Here is a 20,528-nt window from a genome sequence, read left to right as displayed (position 1 = left end):
AAAACAACACAGTATTACCTTAAGATCAGTGCAAAAGAAACAACGTACTAAAACACAATAAATTAGATACTCATAGAAACATGATTTTCATGAAGCTCGGATTAAAATCGAATTCTATAATTTTTAGTACTCCAGTTGCTAAAGAACATGGATTTCAAAGTCTTCCAGTACAGAAATATTCATCATCCCAGTTCTCTGCATTTGTTTTGTTTTTTTTTTATTTTTTATTTTTTAATTTTTTTTTTCCAGTTTTGAACTTGAAGATATTAGTCTTTCATTTGTATAAATGCTTATTCTTAATGCACAGGTTAAGTATTTACAATACTTTAAAAAATTGTATTGGCTTTCTGTAAAAGTCTTTACATTCATACTATATAAATATATAGTATGGTCCTCAAGACAGACAAACAACTGTCCTCTGTAAAACCTGTATCATCCTTAGAAGAAGAACATAAAGGTCATTTTGGAAACACAGGAATACAGGAGGACACTGGTTCTCACTTATACATCTCTATAAAGCTAACAGAACCAAAGCTACTTTTAAAATCTGTACTAAAAAAGAGAGCCAATTCAGTTGGACTGCACAGAAGTCCTTTCATGTTTATACTAAATGTATGGTAAGTGAAGTATAAGCTGTGGCTTTGTATTGTATTATACTGATCAGTTTTGATTAAATCTAGTGTTAAGCTCAACTCCTGCATCTCAGGAGGTAAGTGGCAGGGAAAGCAAGCCAGACTGGCAGTCTTTAGCTCTATTGTGTTTTACTACTGTTCAAGTACCATACTACAAAAGATTCTGTTTCTTAATTCTATCAACTTGCAAGTGGCAAAGAAATTTTTCTGACCAATGAAAGCAAAATTTTAAAGTTACAAAATAATCAGCAACACACATTCTTGGAACACCTGTCCTCAAAACACTTAAGCACTAATGTCAACAGCTAAAGGGAACTGGATGGTACATTTTAGGAATGAGCTTATTTCCCGTTTCAATATAAAATCAGATTTTGAAGAATCTGGCACACAACTAACTCAGATCTAGGTAAAGACATACTTTAAGCAAACCTGTTGACTAAGTATCTTACCTGTTTTCCCAGCTGACGTGCACAGATCGGACATGGTTCAGGGTTAACACCCCCAGTAGTTTTATCTTGAGACTGAAAAAAGTAAAAATTGTGATTCAACAAATAAAATATATTGTAAATTTATTCTATCATTAAAACAAGCTTCTAGAAAAATTAATCATGCTTCAGTCCTTCAGATAGCACCTGAATCTCCTACAGCTTTGAAAAATCCAAGCTGCAAACAAGAAACTCCTCATACTTTCCATCAGCTTTACATCATTGTAAATACACTTAAATACACTTATTTATGCTTATGTGAGCACTATGATTAAAACAACATAATATAAATGTTTGTCCTTCTGTTGTAGCTCTTTGTAAAACAGCAAAGGTATGTGGAGACAACTGTACAAGGCTTCTACTAAGCAAGGCCCCTATTGTTTTAAATAAAGTTTTAACCATCTAAAACTAGTTCATAGTACTATACTGTGCAATTAAGCAAATAGCTGAAATATATAATGTAATAAGTAACTTTATGACTATGCAGTAACACAAAGAACAATACACTGTATTTCAGCATGTAATAGATCTTTACAGAAAGCACATTTTCTTTAACATGTAATTTTTAAAGAAAATTAATGGTAGGTTTCTTCTTCTAGGCAAACAAAACTCATCCCTTTGGTTAAGATGAAGGAACCATTAGCCTTACTTTCTCCAGATTAGTGAGATACAGAAGTTGTCCTAATTTCTTTTGAAGCTGTGATTTAGCAACTGCCTTGTCATTCAGAAGTTTCACTCGATTTTGTTCTACCTATGGAAACAGCATTGAAAATAAAAAAAAAGTCAAATGTTACAATAAGGTTTAAGTTAATTTTTTTTGCAAACTTCTACTAAATAATTTACTGGAGAAAGATAGAACAGCTCGTTTTGTAAATTTAAGATATGTTTCTCTCCAGATAAAACTGATTATCTATTGCTTTCTCATACAAACACAGTATTATGAATGGGCTGAAACCCTGGAGGTATATAAAATTACTCTTCATTACTTTATTTGCATTATTGGTTCTTTCCAGAGACAAAAGCCATTTAAATTAATTCAATGTTGTAAAAGTTTGAAATTTAATTCAGTTTCTCATCTATCACCTTACAGTCAAATAGACCCTAGATTCTACTGCTGGTTCAAAAAACAAAAAAAATACAACAATGTTTAAGAAACAATTAATTACTTTCTTCATACTTCCTAGAAGCTTCCATTTTTCATTAACTTTTGCAAAGACAGAAACATCAAGCTAACTTCTTTTCACAATAATTACAGTTGGTCATGGTTCAGCTATTAATACTGCAAAGAGGTAAGCACCCCAGGGATGAAGACCAAACTAATGGGTGTGCCTTTTATCGTTGCAAATACATACATTAATCTTGGACTTTGTTAAAAATCTGTTAAGCAAAGTGCTTTTTTTTAATAGATATTTCATTTCTGTGTTTTCCTACAGAAAGTAAAGCAGCATTTTTATCTAACACTGCATCTCATTTTCAAAAAGGCACAAAACACACTGAAAGTTTGTCTTGAAAATATATTTCCATTGGTGCAAAACAATTAAATTACGATGTTATATCAACCCAGGAGTTTCTCCATCTTCCTGAACAGAAAGTTTCAGAAATTCCAAGATACTGAAAAAAGATGAGTTTTTCAGGGTTTCACTGCTGGTTTTAGGTCCTCCTTGTGGAAGTAGCAATATGGGTGAGAAATAAGGTCAACCTAATTTCCCAGCAGCTTGAAAAACTGGGCAATTGCAGAGAAAGATCCCAGAGCCACTCACCTGCTGCTGGCAGGACAGTAGTCTTTTGGAAGTATGCCAAAAGGCTAAAAAAAAAATGTATCTAAATAAGAGTTACAGGCCCAAAAAGGCCCATCCACTGAGTGTTGAAATAAGTGAGAATTCTCTATTTCACTAAGTTTTTCTGAAATGCAAACAGAGGCTTATTATATAGACCTTATACATAGATCTAGGTACAGATTTCATTTTGTAGGAGGTGGGTTCTTTGAGAAAAAAAAAAACATTTCTTTCCTGACAAATACTTTACCTCATGTGGTTCTATGATGTGGAGAACTGGTGGATTTGGTTTTGGCTCATCGGGGTGACGCACTCTCAGCCGTTCTGTGGCCATTGCCAGCTCATCAATAGCAGACACGTGATCCCTCAGTACCATCCAGTACTCATGAAGTAACTGTAAGAACAGCATACACAAATTCGTAGTAGGACTGAGTTGAGCACCCTTTTTATTACCTCTGCCATAGTATGTATAATGTGAAAATACTTCCACAGTAACTCAGCCACAACACCAAAAAATTATGAAGGAAAACAAACAGGATAGGGATCATCTTTCCTGCTCTTCTTTCCAGTCCCTATGAACAAGCATAAATAGTTCTAAACTACTACATTAATTAATGTAACTAAAACTTCAGAAACAAAATGCTTAATAAGGAAAAATGATTAAGCCATTTGAATTAACTAGCTATTAGGAGTAGTAAGACTGCTTCTTAAAGATGAAATATGTTTTAAAGAAAAGTTAACAGTGTGTGCAGTCATGATAAAAAAGCCACAAGCACAAGGTGAAGGTAACATCAGATGCACTTCTCTCAAGAAAAAGTAAAATCTGACTTTCTACAAAAGAAATAGCTAGAATTGGTAGAATCCTATACATATAAACTGACATTTTTTTTCACTTACTGCTAATACTGTGAAACACTTCTTCCCAAGCTTTCCACTATTTCTGCATTTTACATAAAAAAAACAACTTCAGTGGTCTTACTGAAATTCTTACAACTTTTTTGCAAATCTCAATAATTACTAATTGCAGATTAAGTTTTCAATTGTAAAGATATTTCTACACACTCAGGTCCTGGGAGGTGTACTGGTTGTTTGTTTGGGTCTTTTATCTCAAGAAAGATTACTGAAGCGTTTTTGAGCTTTGCCTAGATTACAAACATAAAATTACTGTGTATGAAACCTGACATACAGGGTAAGAACAGAGAATAAGAAAGGACCTTTCTTACCCAAACTAAACTAAGATGAGTGAGAGTGTTAGCTAATTATTTTCTTAAAACCAAACCAAAACAAAAAAAACCAACAAAAAGATCATTGAAACAAAGTAAGGCTCTTGACTGTCAGTCTAAAGACTAATTCAAGTAACATTAGCAGTAACAGAAGTTTACTTTCCATGATACTACTAATTCTACCGCCACCTGATGTTTACTTATAAATCCCTGAACTGCCTTCAAAGAGTTACATCATGCAATTTCTTCAGTAAACTTGCACAAAAGTTAGTATTCACTAATAGAGAAGCTTGGCTGTCACTTTTGCTCTCTCCTTTAAGTCAGAGTTAGTGCATATGAAGCATTTGTCTGAACTGGACAAAATTTACCATATAGAGAAAAAAAAACAAACCCCAATATTAAAAGGAAGCCTGTGTGACTAAGAAGTAACAAAAAAAATATCTCACTCTTGTTTTCAGAACATTTACATTTTCTTTAAATTTAACCATAAATTGTCTGTAATTTTTAATGTTAACAAACATCATAGTTTGGGGTGTGGGGTAAAAGGCCAATTTCTGAACATTAATGCAAATCTGTTTGCTTTAGATTTAAAGGTTATTTTTACAGAGTAGCAACCCTGTAGCTCAATGTAGATAAGAGTAGCATGGAAAATTGAATAGGTTTTTCCAAGTCATGATAGGTAGAATCATAATAAGCTGAGATACAAAATAACAAAGCACAGACACAGCTAATCATTATTCTCCAGTCAGCATTTTGTTATCATAAGAGACCTGATTTTGTGGTCTTTATAAGGCTTTTCATAAATTTATCTATCAGATGCCCAAATGCTGATTTGTCAATTTGATAAAAAAGGTTTTGCATTGTGTTACAGCGTAGCCTAGAATTTTTTTTTAACCAGCTCTAGATCAAGCCTCACTCCTAAACAGCATCACTGATTTGAGGACAGCAGATGATGAGTAACTCAGTTTCTTGAAAAACAGAGAGACTGAATTCCCTTAGATAATCTAAGATAAGGTAAATCACTCTCTAGACTGTCTTTTCTTCTGTGGACTAAAGCTACTAACAAATGTTTAAATTCTTGGATAGCATACATCTGCAAGAAGTATGTTTGCTTTTGCAAAAATCTCCAAGGAAAAAGCAAGTGACAATTTCCTAGACTCATGAAACAGAAGGTGTGGAAGAAAGATCACATGGGCAAAAACCTTTCAAGGAACAGCAATCTCCTCTTGATGCCAGATCACAAAAAACTGAGTGTACAAGAGTCATTAAACCTGAAACTAGTGCACCAAGTGTATTCTACTGAAGCAGAAGTCTGTGCTAATTAAAAAGAAGAAGCATTTAGAAGAAAACACTTGATCACAACTAAGCTGTAAAATCGGATGAGACCCTTGTGTGCAGCAGCTCTTCCCCCTTCTGCATCACTGGTGTGTATTCAATGCAACAAAACAGACACACAAGGATGCAGAAGAAAGCCACAGTTTGTTCTCTGTGTAGCCCAAACCCCAGTTCTCTCTAATCTAAACAACAGGAGACTAATTATCTCATTACATTTTATAGTAAACAAGATCCAGGAAATAGAACAACAGTGAAAAGACACCTGCAGTTAGTACAACAATGAAGGTAAACAATTACAGAATGGAACAATGTTCAATTTGCTCAGTTCTGCTACAATCTTATTTAACTAAACAGATGAACATCCAATTATACCTGTATACTGCCTTAAAAGACAACTAAATTTTTTACTAATTTGCCTAGTAGTCAGTATAGCTTTTACAAACTCTTAAATCATATATAAACCATTTTAAAACAAATCCTACAATAAGCATTGTGAAAAAGCTTTGTGTAGGCAAGGCCTAATATCAGGAACACAACTCAGATTTGTACATATTCAGTTTAAACTTACTTACATTACATTAAATGGACTACACAACTGTTCTGGTCACCATGTCATTTACTGTACCTTATATTCCTTTTTCCATGCTTCAAAGAGTTCCAGAAATATACTGCCTTCTTCAGTTATTGTAACATCCATTCGGTGAGCTTTGGCAAAGGAGAGAAGAGCTTTCAAGGCACGTTCAGTTTCACTGGTTGCCCACAGTCCTCTGCTTGTGGTGGGCAATCGGTCATCGACGAGCCCTTCCTCATCTTCTATCATCTCCTCAAATATTGCCATCTGGCCATTAACACTTAAAAACAAACCCAACACAACACTTTTCACTTTTTTTGCACTTCCACAATAATTTCTACTGACTCATCATCTATTTCAGCCTTCTAATACTTAATTAAAGGATAAAGCAAACCTAACAAATACAGAGACATGGTTTATTAGTGGATATCCCAAAAGCTTGCTTTGATCACAGTGACCTTAGGACCAGCAATGAAATCTTTGTACAGGCCATGTTGTCAGCTCAAATTCCTTAGTATTTTTTGTAAAGGCTTACAGCTAAACTCTGATGCAATATTTGCTGTACCATTTAAGAACGTAAGAGCTACCCACTTCCTTCCTTAAAAAACAATGCTAATTCAGAAACACCTTAAAGTCTCGTAAAGATTCCAGCAATCATTGGGTAACAGACCCCCACATGTAAAGACTGTTCAAAACACCTTCAAGATTTTTTAAATCCAATTTTGACATTGTGAAGGATATGAAAGATAAAAATCAAAGAGAAAGCATGCAGAGGGCTGTAATCTACACATCTCCATACTGGCCACTCCCTATGGCGGTGCTGCTATCAAGGCCACAAGCAAGAAGTTGCTGGAATTTGTTCATAAAGTTATTTCAGAAAACTTGAGGTAGAAAACACAAAACAATCCATCTTCTGGTTTTTTGGGTTTTTATAGTGAGAAGTTTATAAAGCTATGAACTTACGTATGAGAAAAGAGCTTCGACTCATATTCCGTGAACAATTCATCAGCCTTACAAAAGACACAGCTGCAATGAAAAATTGCACTCAATTTAATCAGAAAATTAAGTAATTCCTGTAATTTCCTACTCCAAAATATAAAACTACAAAGTCCTTAAAAAAATAACAAATAACAATACAACAGTCTTGTGTAAACTTGATATAATTAGCAGCAGAAAAAGATTTTGTAAGAATAAAACCAAAGTAAATTATTGATTCTAAAAAATGGATCTGTGATATCTGCAAATCATGAGTACAGAAGAAAGACTTTAACCTCTTCTTATTTCAAATGAAAGAAATTTTAATAATACACCTCTAAAGTATACTTTCTGTTTTCAAGACATACTTGTTAAGTGGAAGTCTAACAGGTCGCAAATGGCAGATAGTGGCAGCCTCAATAACCTGCTTAGAGGGAGGGCCTTCTAAGTTTTTCACTGCTTCTCTTACAATCTTCTGGAACTTCTTCACTTCATCCAGCTGGGTTGTGAGCAGGTACTGAAGGCCTCTGCAGTCACGGAATCTAATTTAAAGAAAAAAGGAACTAAGTGTACACTGAGTCACCAAATCCAAACTTTAGTCAGAAATAGCTAGTAATACAGGACAATTTATGAAGTTCATATCATAAGCAACTTTGTTACTACTACATGTAATGTTAACTGTTAGAAACCATCCCATTGTATCTCCTGATATGATACCTGGTATTTGTAGCATAGGAAGACTCTTTGCAAGACTTGAGCAAAGCAACCGACTATAGGTAGTAAACACCAACCTGCAATATTCTGGTCCACAAATCAAATCTACTACAGGTAAAAAACGGCTTACACTTAGCTGCAGTTGCATCTATTGGCCAACAAACAGGTTTCCCAGGCACTTGTGCAATTCACGACACATGCACCCATCATAAAAATACGCTGCATTTCGCAGGTTACTTTTCAAAGTTTAAATTATTAAATGGACACTACATGGAGCTATCTTCCCAAAACCTAGTTGTCTGTCTTGTGTGCAGTGGGAACATGAACACCAGTTAAACACTCCCCATTTTGTCTTTTTCATGTGAGCAGAGGTTTCTTGCTGAGAGTGCACCATTCATACAAGGTATTCATATACATGACAGTATTACAAGACTGCAGTTCTACCCCATATGGAAAGCTTGATCCAAAAATTTTCTCTTCCAGACTATGGAGAGAAAAGCATGGGTTTAAAAACACTACTTAAATTTGCCTTTTAAGATGACCTACTTAAGCATTAGGTATTTTAAAAGAAAAGGTAAGTTTGACTAACCAACAAGTCTGAAAATAAATATAAATTGCAATCACAAGTTCGTTAAGACTATCAACACTAGTGGCCAAATATACCAGATCTTTAAAAATTTCCCATACTTTTCCCTGTGTTATTCCTCTCTAATAGTTAGATAGAGATTAGCAGTTGTTGATTCCACCACTAACACTTCATTAGACACTACTTTTTAAGGTTTCATTGCATATGCTAGAAGTTAAAAAGGAAATGTTTTGTTTCTACTATACAAAAGAAACGGTTGAGTTGCAGATAGCTTTTCTGAAGCAATACTACCTGTAAGCAGTAAAAATGTGGAAAGATTCTTCCTTAATAGCTAATTTCAACTGAGGAAAAAAAAAAAACCACATTTTTTTCCAGTATTACACTGGTAAGCATTTAGAGATGTGTAGGCTTATGAACTTCACATCAACATGCAAACAATTCTTATCTAAATTTGTTTTGACCAGATTGAGAAGACATTATTCTCAAATAACGTTTAATCATGAAACATTCAGACTCAAATGAATTGCTGAGGTTCAAAGGGATCTCTGGAGATTTTCTTGTCCAACAGAATCAAGAACCAAGAAGTAAGATACACTTAGTACAGCAAGAGTAAGAAATTGCCAAGTTTCAGGATAATAACTGAGTAGTCTTACTGGAGGACACATATTAATGTATTTAATTAAAATCTGTGCATACTAACGTACTTAAATTTGCACACACACCGACATCTTTACAAACATTATGTATTTATATACTTATGTACATACATTTATATATCTTTTTAGCTATATTTTTACGTAAATGTAATTAAAAATCTATTTAACTAAAGAATGATTCAGAGACTGTTTGTAAGAGAATAAAGATGGTTCATGTGTCTGAGAAAACTGCCTAAAGTCAAAATGTGATAGCACTCTCCTATGTCTCCCTTTCCTGTGATGAACTTACAGAGCTGTAGCACAGAACTTAAATGGAAGGCTGGGAGAAAAGTGCTTATTCAGCATTAAAATAAGACAGATCACTCAAGGGAGACTTTATTGCTTTCTACATCTGCCTTAACTAGAAGTTGGATGTAGCCAAACTTTTCTCAAAGGTGTATGGTGAATAGACAAGAGACAATACACAAAAGATACAACACAGGAAATACGAACTAGACAGAGTTTTAAAGCAGGGTTTTTTTGGCCCCAACGAAGTGGTAGGCTTCACATAAAGGCAATGAAGTCTCCCTCCTTGAAGACACTCTAAACCCAATAAGACAAATCTCTCTGTAACCTAATTGGGATGAATCTCTGAGCATGGGCCTAGACCTATTCGCTGGCTGTTGGTTGAGGTGATGTCCACACATCCCTTCCAGTCGATTATTCTGTAACTGCACACAACAACAGTGCTACTGTTTTCTCTAACATGAGAGCAAACCAAAATTCTTTGCTCAGAGAAACAGTGGTGCTATTTTATGCTGTTAGACAAGGATTTTTCTGGTATTGTCTGCCTACTTTCCATTTAAGCAAGTCAGTTTCTTTCAGAAATTACTCAATTTCACTCTAATAGATTTTGAATCTTTGTTGCTCAGTAGTTGCATGTTGACAGAAGACTGTAAAATCACATTAGATAATACAAAGGAACATTAAAAAAAAACTATTGTCTAGGAGAAAAGTGTAATTCTCCTGCTTTTCTTTCCAAGTCTTCCATCTAGTTATTCTTATCATTTTTGATACTTAATTGAAGCCCATATGCTCTGAAGCAAAAATGCTTCCTATTCAATTCCAAGTGTCAGCACAAACTGATAAGTGAACTTGAGCAGAGAGTCATATTCATTAGCCTATTTTAGCTATTTTCTTACTTCTCTGCCATGGAGAGCTTATTAGTCTGCTGTTTGTAGTTGCTGGTTATTTCATTTTGTACACGTTGAACAAGCTCCTCATCAATGGCATACTGTATTGCTGTCTGGATGACATCCAACCACCAGGGAGAACCTGAATGTATCTGTATACAAAAAAAGAGATTTATCCATGAACATTTAATAAACAACGAATTCACTTGTTGCAGCAGAGACTTGTACTGCTCTTTAGGCAACACTTAAACAGGATTGGTAAATTTAATGGAAAGTGGAAGATGAGAATACCCTTAAAAAAATATCCCCCTTCCTGTTTAAGTGAATACAAGATCAAGAATTTTTCTGCTTTCCTATTTACTTCCACATCCTAAAACTGCTGTAGTAGAGTTAAAATTCAACAAGACCACCTACACAGAATAACCACAAAGATATAATCCATTTCCTCTTTTTCTCCACGCGAGATGAAAGGATCATATAACCAGAGAAAGCAAGCTCTCTGTAAAGTTAATAGAAAAGCACTGAAGTGCTTTCATAATTTAAAGGGTGAAAGAAGATGCAGAAGTTTAGTTCCTCATGCATCATTTGCTCGCATTTCTTTCTTATTTCCTTACTATTATGAATGTGACAAGACACATTTCTACTAAGGTGGTCATCACTACCTTAATGATTTGCACCTCCCTATGAAATCTGTGTTGTCATATTGACTAAACACAATTAAGCCTTAAGCACAATGACTAAATGTATGTCAAAGAACAGTTCCTTTGAAAGTCATTGAAATACCACTTGATACAGCATGGAAATCTTTCAAGGACAAAACCTGTCATTTGTTTAGTTAAATTACAGATGAAGCACAGTTAATATAAAAATCAAGCTTGGTGTTAAACTTTACTAGAACCATAACACCATGAACTTCTGCTTTTTGTCATCTGTTCATCAAGTACTGTGTGCCTCTAAGCAGGCAACACAGTATGTTTTGGGCCTGTGTTCAAAGAACTGGAAATAACAAACACCTGGAGTTCTAGATAAACAGATAAAAATAGTCTTTTTTTTCTCAAAATTCAGAGACTAAATACATAAGAGGTACCTGCCTTTCTCTGGAGCTCCCGAATGGTCTGAAATACTGGCTGTAAAGCCTGATGGGCTTCTGCAACCTCAGCATTGGATTTGCTCATATAATGCTGTCGAAGTTGTTCTGCCTGTACATAAGTGAGAGCTTAGATTATGCATTACTCATATAAGGAATAAGTGAAAACGTAAAAAAAACCCAGCTACCACTATGTTTTAAAATAGTTTGCTAGCCACATGCTACCTACTTCTATTTGTAAGCAAAATTGAGCATTCACTTTTTCTCTAGAATCTAGCATACAGTAGTAAGCCTCAAAAAAATTTGAGAATACAAACTACTATAAAGATGCTAACAGGGCAATTTTGCTTTTGGATAAGCTCAAGTGACAATATGAATAAATTGCACTACAGAAAGGAACTGGAATTTAAGTTGTTATTCTTCCTTTTTTGTACATTAAAATATATTGTGTTGAATAAGTAAACAATAAAAAGATCTTAGACTAATCTCAGAACAGGACAATTTAACTTAGCTACATGTAAAACTTATCCGTAAAATAAAAAGAAAGGTTTAAACATTATTATTTTTAGGTGCATCAGATACTTTGAAAATAAAAATTACTTATGACAGTGAAAATGTTCTGGTTCACAGAGAAAACACTGAAGGACAAAAAATCAAAAGGTAGTCTTAGAAACTTATTTATATAAAAATTAACAATGTTTACCTCTTCTGCAAGTCGGCTGTCACGCAAAGTGGGGGGAATTCCAGGGTGCTTTGCTAACAACAATTCCATCAAATTGTGTGTAGAATGAAGTCTCTAAATACACACAAAGTCAAGAGCAATCATGAAAAAATACATTGCAACATCTGTGACAGGAAAACCTTAAACAGTAATGAAAGCTTACAGCATGAAATTACCATTAATTTAAAACTACTTTTGTTTTTTTCTCTATTACTCTGGAAGCATCTTATAAAGAAAGTAAACATTCTTTTTGTCATTCTACTCAGGTAGGAAAAGAAAGGAAGGAAAAGACCTTCTTCACACACCTCAAAAGCAAATCAGTAGGAAAGTTTGATATCAACTCTTCAGATTCTGTCCCATACTCACCCTCTTAAACTTAAAAAAGCCCTTGGCTATCACAGAAAATTACTTATTATTTATCTCAAAGCATATCCCTTTGTGAAGATCTTTCAGAATATTAAAAAGAGACAATTTAACAAAAGCAAAATTAAGTCTAAGGAAAAAGAATCAGCTCCCAGGAGCTTCAATGATTTGTCATATTTCTCACTTTTCTGAAATAAAATACAACCTTTTTGTTTAGGTTTAGGGAAATAAACTTGATTGTTAATGCAAGGCAACTCTATCCCTGTTCCCCAGGCTCACCCTAAAAATCCCAAACCAGACAGACCCCTAAGATTATGCTGGCTGCTTATTTCCCAGAAACTCACACTAGTAACTTGGACTATCATGAACTTGTGCCCTTCTTATCTCCTGGATTCACTTCAGCTTTGCCCTATTACTGCTGCAGTCATTGATGAGCACAGGCCAGCAGTAGTGTGCTATTATCTTAAAGACCTCAGCCTACACAACTGGGAAGTACTCAACAGAAGTTGAGTTTTATTACAGAAAGGCAATATTAGGCAGTGTACAGTTTGGGAAAAACAAAACAAAACAACCCACACTTTATTGGATTGCATAATCCAGTAAAACAGCTTAATTAACAACCTTGGTTTGAGTAGCTTAAAAAGTTTATGCTTCTATGGCTATGCTAAGTGAAAAATGCCTCAGGGAAGTCAAAAAAGAGGGTAAATGATCAAAGCAGCATAATGGAGCTATCAGATAATCACATGCTAGATAATCAAAGTATCACTTCGTGAAGAAAGCAAAGTGAAGAATCAGACAACTGATCACTTCTTATTCGTTATTAACATTTTAAATATCTTGTTATGCTTAAGAGAATTTTGGACAACTTAGAACTGATATTTCTTGAAGAAATATAAACATGTTAAACACACAATGTTTCAGTTTGTATGTTTGTTTTTTTCTTTAATCTGGAAAACATATTTGTATTTTTAATACAGTATTCAAAAGTTATTGACATACTTCCTGAAAAGAAAATTCACTTTGCTTCCTTTTCGTGTTTTGATGCCCTTTCAGAGAACATCTTACCCAGTGCAACAATTTTATTAAACTCTAAAATTTGGCATGTTAATATTACTCACATCTCTTCACAGGATGCAATACAGTACCATTAACATGAACAGTCACAGTCACAGTCACAAGTCTGGAAATTCAGCATGTTAATCTTATTGCAGAACAGCAGGTGGAGATAAAACACTGCTTCTGGGATGTCATGAAGATTCACAAGTGTAAGTTTTTAGAAATACAGTTTTTGTTTTGTTTTTTTTCTTAAAAAAGTGAACATTACTGGAAAGATTCCTATATAGACACTGTGATCATGACAGCAGGCTGAAAGTCATTCAGCACACCACCAGGAAGAAGACCTGTTAAATTAAATCTAAAGTATTCCAGTTCTTAACTATGTCTCTTTACATTTGAATGCTCACTCACTTGCAAGGAGTCTGTTTTAAGCTTTTCTTTATGCTCTTCAGATGATCGTAATACTTCTCTGTATAGCTCTGCAGCCAGTGGATATTCTCCTGAATTTAAAAAGTATAACAAAAACATACACATACTGTGTTGGACTCTAAATACACAAAGAGCCATGAATGGCTATCACTTAGTACATACTAGCATGTTTACAGAGAGGCCATATATTATCTACTTCTTTTCAAGAAAATATTTATTCCCTATTCCTTCCTTCTCCTCACTCCCCCAAATATCAAACCCTGGTAAAAAACCACAGTGTTGCATTTCAGAGAGACTAAAGCAGGGTCCAAATCAAATTTTTTGTGGCTGCAAGGTCTGCAGGCTTCTTGATCTTAAAATAGTTATTCTCAGTTTCATAAGTCCCAAAAATTTATATGATGCCCTATAAAAAGATAATCTACAACTCACTGCAGTGAGGCATTGCTAAATTCACACTGCAAACACATTATTCACTCTTCCAATGAAAACAATGAAAGCTGTGTCATACTTCAGAAATACAGAAATGATTAAATACATGCAGGGAGCATAACTACTGATGTAAGCTGCTAATATCACAATCACTTCTCAAAAATTAGTTTATATAACTTAAAGAAATATAAAACTGAATTGCATATGGAAAAGCAGCAAAAAAAAAAAAAAAAATTCAATTTTTATTCTCTTTTCTCAAATGAAGGAAACTTATTTAGCCAGTAATAGTCTTAGACTCTGAAAAACTTGGAGAACTATTGGGACATGAAATGTACATGGGCAGGTAAAAATAAAGCAAAAATCATCTCCCCAGGTATCTGCAAGTGTAACAACCCTACTTCAACATGACATGTTGATCATTATATTTAAGCAATTGCCAGCTCTAAGGGTGTAGTCCTGCAAGATACTATAGACATTACTAGTAACAGGCCCAAAGCTATGTCCTGAATTTGCAAGGCTTTAGGGTTGAGGCTTGTCAAGCCTTCTATCAATTTTTCTTGACCCGCCTGGACCTTTTATTTCACTTCACTCTGACAGTAATTTCTTGAATTCACTAGACACCTATGGCTATTTTGTAGTGTTAATTTTAATTTTACTTTCACTTTTATCTTCGCATGGTACAATCACAGCTTCATCTAGACAGCAGTAACAAGCAATACTCTATGTAGAATGAGATATTTACAGGCCTAGTAACAATAGCAGAGGCCTTGAAAAGATTCAGGATGCAGTGTAGAGGAGTGCAGCCATGGGATGCTAAGAGATGGTGCTCAAGTTTGGCTGTGAATAAGGAAGCCATGGCTATAAACAACTCACCCATCAAAGAAACGCAGACCTAGAGCTGGACAAAACTGGTTTTAGGGGCAACAAAGAGAACAAAGAAATAGTATGTAACATTCATAAAAGGCATCACTTGTACACTAAATTTGGTGTTAATATGGAGCTGCAGAACAACCAAAGAGAAAGGCATAGAAGTGTGCTAGCAAACAAAAAAGATCTTAACTGGGTCCTTGAGTGAGAAAGGTGTTACTTACATACAAGTTGTGCTTCCTCCTTGCAGATACATAAGGCTGAATGCAAGACTAATGCTGAGGGGAGGTGGGAGTAATTTATAAACCAGAGTGCTCTACGTCCTGTTTTTGTTTTTCACTCCATGCAAATTTTCAGTCTGCTTTTTAAAAGGCCTGTTTTTGCTACTAGTGTGTGTTAGAAATATTTAATTTGTACAGAAGTCTTTTTAAGAATATAATTCTATCTGAAAAAATTTGACGTCCATGCTCCAATCAAGTTCAAAGACTTGCTACTTAGCAAAGAGGCATTTCTTTCATATTTATGACTAAAGCATTTTAATTATTATTTTGCTATTTTTGTTTCCCATTCAAAGCTTTTTTTTCTTCATAGCTGAGACAAACTCTACACTGACAGTACTGTGTAGTGAGCATCAGCAGATTCTAGAGTCAGCATGGCAGGAGGCACAAATGAGGCCCAGAAAACATTACTGATCAATACACCTACCATCTTCTCCCTTATCTAGAATGAATGTTGGGTTTTGTTACAAACACTGTTTGAAGTGTTTCTAGCTTCCTAGGATTTCATTGTGGCTTTTTCCATTCAGAAAAGCTACTGTTTTCACATGGTTTAAGTCAAGCCTTAATTAGCCTACTACTAGGAATAAAAATATGCTAGAGCCATCCAGTCTTACCTTTAATGATATGGATACCAGCTAAGCCATTAAGAGCACACACCAGCTGTCGGTGAGCTTCCTCACACTCTGTTCGACATTTCTTCTGCAGAGATGTTAGCAGCTCCTCCATGGTCATGGTGCTGAAATGGAAACCAAATGGCTCAAATCTGAGACAAACCCACAACACTAAAGAAAATGTCACGCTGTGCAGCATAAAGGAATGTTATGTGCATCCAGCACAGAATCAGAGAATGGTTTGGGTTGTAATAGGCCTCAGAGATGATCGATCACACTCCAACAACCCTGCATGGGCAGGGACATCTCCCACAAAATCAGGTTGCAAACATACTGTGCAAGTGTTTGATATTTATTTCCTTATAAAGATCAAAATTTAAAATTTGTTTATTAAAAATAAACAAATCAAACATATCTGTCAGATTTTCTTCCAGCTAGAGCTCTACCCCGAGTATGACAAGAGGTTGATATTCCTTAAAAATAGGAAGCAATAGAAAGAAAACCAGAATTAGGTAAAATTATCCTTCACAGGGCAAAATATTTTGCTCCTTCTGTTACAGTCATGAACTCGCAACAAACAAAACCAAATCTCATTTTGCTAGAAGCTGTTCAAAAACCCAGCAGAGATTACATATCGTCCCTTTGCTACCAATCTAAATGTGAAAAACAGGCGAGGTGTCAAGGTAGAGAGGAAAATGTGTGGAATAAGAACAGTGAAGATTAACAAGTATCATTTGTCATGCTTGAGAGGAATTTTGTCAGAAGAGAATGGCCACAAAATCCTAGAAACAGAAGTAAAAAGAGAAGCAAGAACTGCAACAAGAAAGAAGCATCAAGGACAGCTCTAAGTAAGCTCAAGGGACAAAATGACAAAAAACCATCAGCAGATTCAAGTTTTGGTCTTTTTAAAAATTTTAATTTTTTTTTTACTCAGTTTAACTAGGAGAGCCTAGAAAACTCCCTTTGGAGGGCTGTATGTTTGCTGAGTGGATGTTCACATTTATTGCTGTCAATACACAGGTGGGAAAAAAGTCATCTAGTATGGAATACACTGCAAGCTCAACTTTCTTGTTTCAGGTCAGTTTCTCTCATCCATATGCTCCAACATGAACTGCCTTGTTATGGTAAATTTATCTTGTCAAAGTTCCTTTGTGAATTCCAAAGTGAATTTCTATATCATTCTCATACATATAAGCACAGCCAGGAATCAAAGCTTCTCTCTGTTCTGTGAACGTGCACTGTGAGGATTGGTTCACAAAAAAGGTACATCAGGAGTGCTTGGAAACAACTTTTCTTTGTACATTTTTTAAGAAAGATAATTTTCATTGCTAGTTTCTCCATCACAATTACTACACAGTTGTCACTCCACAAGTGCTCCACCAAAATCAGCGCAGTACTAGTTGTCCCCAGCATACTCAGCTCAGTTTACACATTTGAATTAGACACCACGAGCTCATTTTAATGCAAGTAATCTTGTAGGGGCTGGTGAGAATATTGGTTTCTCCCATTAAATCCTTGCTTCCATACTAGCAGACTGATAGAAGTGTTACAGCATATTGTCTATTTGTCCTGCTGAAGTAAGTGCAAAGTTAGTTATAGCTACTTGGGCACTGTCAATGCTCTGTATGAGAAACCAGGAGTAGAACACAAAACTTATAAAAGGATAGATAGAAAGAGGCTTAACAGAATGGATGAGTAAGAGCAGGAAACAGCAGAGGTAACACTGGCAGTGTTAAGTGGTTTAAGTTCTTCCCTACCTGAGCCTTAACAAAGAAACATTATAGACACTGTTCCAAAAGCCTGGAACAGAAACAGCCTGGTCTTTCACACACACACAACTAAGTGAAAAAGTAGCAGCTGAATTTCATAAACATGCTTTCGGTCTAATAAAACCTGAGGACTACCATGTTTTGCAGGACACTTACGAGGAAGATGATTTTGAAAGCATGCAAAAAAAAACCCCAAACAAAAAAAAAGTTCTGCAACGACACATTAGTATTTGTTTTACTTAAAGAACTATTCCATTCTGTTTATACATTTTGTTCACTGTTCTCATGAATACAAGTTTTGTAAGACAATCTGTGTTTAAAGCCAAAAAAGAATCTGATTTCACACTCAGTCTGTCACTTGCAACACCTTAGTATCCATCAGCATACAAAGGTTAAAAGGTTATTGCACAATCAACTGCCTCTCAGTACTGTGTTCCTTAACACAAGAATTATGCTAACTACCCTACTGCATCCTCTTCAGCTTCTGAGGTCAGACAGTTTGCTGTAGCATAGCTGCACATTCAACTAAAGAAGAGTAAAATTAGGCTTGTCTGAGAACTGTACAAGATCTTGCCCTGCTCAGGACAATTAAGAATATTGTTTTGGATAAAGCAAGGTATTTAAGAAGTGACATAAACTCACCTTTTTTGTAATGGCAGAAACTCTCCCCGAACAGCTTGTGGGTGACAGCAGGCCTGCCTCAGCCGCAGCAAAGGGTACAGAATTGAAGTCACACTCCTTCTATCTAGGCTACTAAGCTTCAGAGTCCAGTCTGAAATCTTCCTGAGTTTTGCCAATGCATCCTGGCAGCACACCTCATGCTGGCGATGATAGAAGTGTCTCTCCACAGGAGAAAAGTGAAGCCAGTGTACATTTTCTGTCTGAGGAGGGATTTGAATCTGCAATTAAAAAAGGAAAGAAGTAATATGCAAATAAAACCACTGACAAATGTTGTTCCAGAATTTTAAAACCCAAAATTCTTATTTACTTGGTCAATCACATCCTTCTTTGCTGATCTCCACATTATCCTGGCAATGAGGCTGTAGAGAGGCCGAGGATTCTTCCTACAATAAGGTCGATATAAAAGTTGGTCCCACCAATGTTTGACCCAGTATGGATCAATTCCAAGAAAAACGACTAATCCATACAGATCTGCCAAGAAAAGGAAGTATTTTAGAACAATGTTTGTGTCTTTGTACTTCACAGGATGACTCCCAAAAAAACCCTAAACTTTCATAGAGAAGTTACCAGGCAAATAAGCAACTACATTTCAGCTGTTATCTTTTACACTTGCTTTCCAGTCATTCCCTCAACAAAATAGCTAATTTGAGGAAGGGGACCAGTTAGGGGAATGTGGGGGCTCTCTCCTTAACTAGCTGTTGATTTTCAATAGAACTTGCTGGAGTACAACACTTTTCTAATTTCAAGTTTAGGAGAACAGAGCAATGAGTTTAAACCTATCCACCTAGAGGATAAAATGCAAAAATCACATGATTGCATATGGTTAACTGGGTTTGCCAGGTTTTCCTAAAACAATACTGCTCAGTAGCATTACTTCACAGCCTGCTGTGCACCAACTGTTTGTTGCCCACCATCCTAAAAGGGGCTGTAATTTACACAACTCACTTTTTTACTATGGCAGAAGAAATTAACAAAACACACTTTCACTGAGAAAATATAGCTTGCTAATTCTGCCCAGTTCAGAAACATCATTTTTGGGGATTAAATTTAAGGACTGGAAAAATACAGAAAAACATGTTTAAATGCTGCATGCGGATAACACAGAAATAGAAATACAGGATGGTATCTTACAGATACTTCCCAAATATTTGGTGGTTACATTCTTTACTTTGTTACCTTTATGGTAATTGTGGTATTCAGCTGAGAGTCATAAGACATTCAAAAACCACCACAGACCAGGGGAAGAAAAATCCTGGGAATAATTTCTGTGCAGGAAAAAAACTGTTTACTCAGCCGTCCTATCCCACTTTATTACAGTTGTAGCAGCACAGTTTCAAATTAGTCAGCAGTTTTCATCCCCTATGTGATTGGGGCTGCCTCAGAGATGGAAGATAAAAAGATTTCAGCTCTGCAATTTTTATATTGATGCACTTACTGATGGCTTTATACATGCTTAAGGTTTACAGGACATCAAGTCAGAGTACCTAATGAATTCAGAGCAAAACTACCAGACATTTTAACCACTTCAAACCACCTCATTATCAGCACAAGGAAAACCCACAGATGACACTGTTACATGAAATTCACCTTCTAATCCTCGCTGCACAGGAGTGCCACTGACACACCAGCGATTGATTCCACTTAAACGAAGCGCCATTTCAGCAGCCTAGCAAGATAGAACCAAGAGTAGGAAAGAAAAAACAGAGTGGAACACAGTATCAACACTTATCTTTAATAAGTATAAAGATCTCTTCAGCATGCAAAATCAGTAGACCTATAAGCAGGACTGGTACAATGTATTATAAAAATGTATATCAAATTATTGAGCTTTTCTGAAGATAACTGAAAGCTGGTAAAATTCATACCCACTTCCATGTAATCAAGTGCAATTAAAGGTTCACAAAAAGTAGCAAGTTGGCAAACAAAACTGTGTGAAAACCTATAAACCATTATGTAAGCTGCAGTTTTGTCTTCCGGTCTCAAGCAAAAACACAGGACGAATACCAATTAAAATATTCTCCCTCTGCAGACTGCAGCTCTAGAGTTTGAAGACAGACTGCTGTCTATTTAAGCTTTTAGACCCAAAGGGTATATCTATGCCTCTGAACCATGC

General features: G+C 35.5%; 1 protein-coding gene across 1 annotated transcript in view; it reads right to left on the bottom strand.

Annotated features, from left to right (window-relative positions):
- SHPRH (SNF2 histone linker PHD RING helicase) overlaps window positions 1-20,528 on the bottom strand; it is a 43,989-nt gene that overhangs the window by 10,706 nt on the left and 12,755 nt on the right. The window contains exons 11-24 of the mRNA XM_030447521.1: window positions 20,003-20,081; window positions 18,723-18,886; window positions 18,377-18,633; window positions 15,969-16,090; window positions 13,763-13,851; window positions 11,915-12,007; window positions 11,216-11,323; window positions 10,134-10,276; window positions 7,365-7,538; window positions 6,985-7,047; window positions 6,076-6,301; window positions 3,143-3,286; window positions 1,767-1,868; window positions 1,082-1,153 (exon numbers count right to left, since the gene is read on the bottom strand). Of these exons, the coding sequence (XP_030303381.1) occupies window positions 1,082-1,153; window positions 1,767-1,868; window positions 3,143-3,286; window positions 6,076-6,301; window positions 6,985-7,047; window positions 7,365-7,538; window positions 10,134-10,276; window positions 11,216-11,323; window positions 11,915-12,007; window positions 13,763-13,851; window positions 15,969-16,090; window positions 18,377-18,633; window positions 18,723-18,886; window positions 20,003-20,081 (1,836 nt within the window). The remainder of the gene's footprint in view (window positions 1-1,081; window positions 1,154-1,766; window positions 1,869-3,142; window positions 3,287-6,075; window positions 6,302-6,984; window positions 7,048-7,364; window positions 7,539-10,133; window positions 10,277-11,215; window positions 11,324-11,914; window positions 12,008-13,762; window positions 13,852-15,968; window positions 16,091-18,376; window positions 18,634-18,722; window positions 18,887-20,002; window positions 20,082-20,528) is intronic.

The sequence above is a fragment of the Calypte anna genome, chromosome 3, assembly GCF_003957555.1.
Source record: "Calypte anna isolate BGI_N300 chromosome 3, bCalAnn1_v1.p, whole genome shotgun sequence".
In the NCBI taxonomy this organism is placed as follows: Eukaryota; Metazoa; Chordata; class Aves; order Apodiformes; family Trochilidae; genus Calypte; species Calypte anna.
Note: the sequence above shows the minus strand (reverse complement) of the source record. Positions and strands in the feature narration are given on the sequence as shown.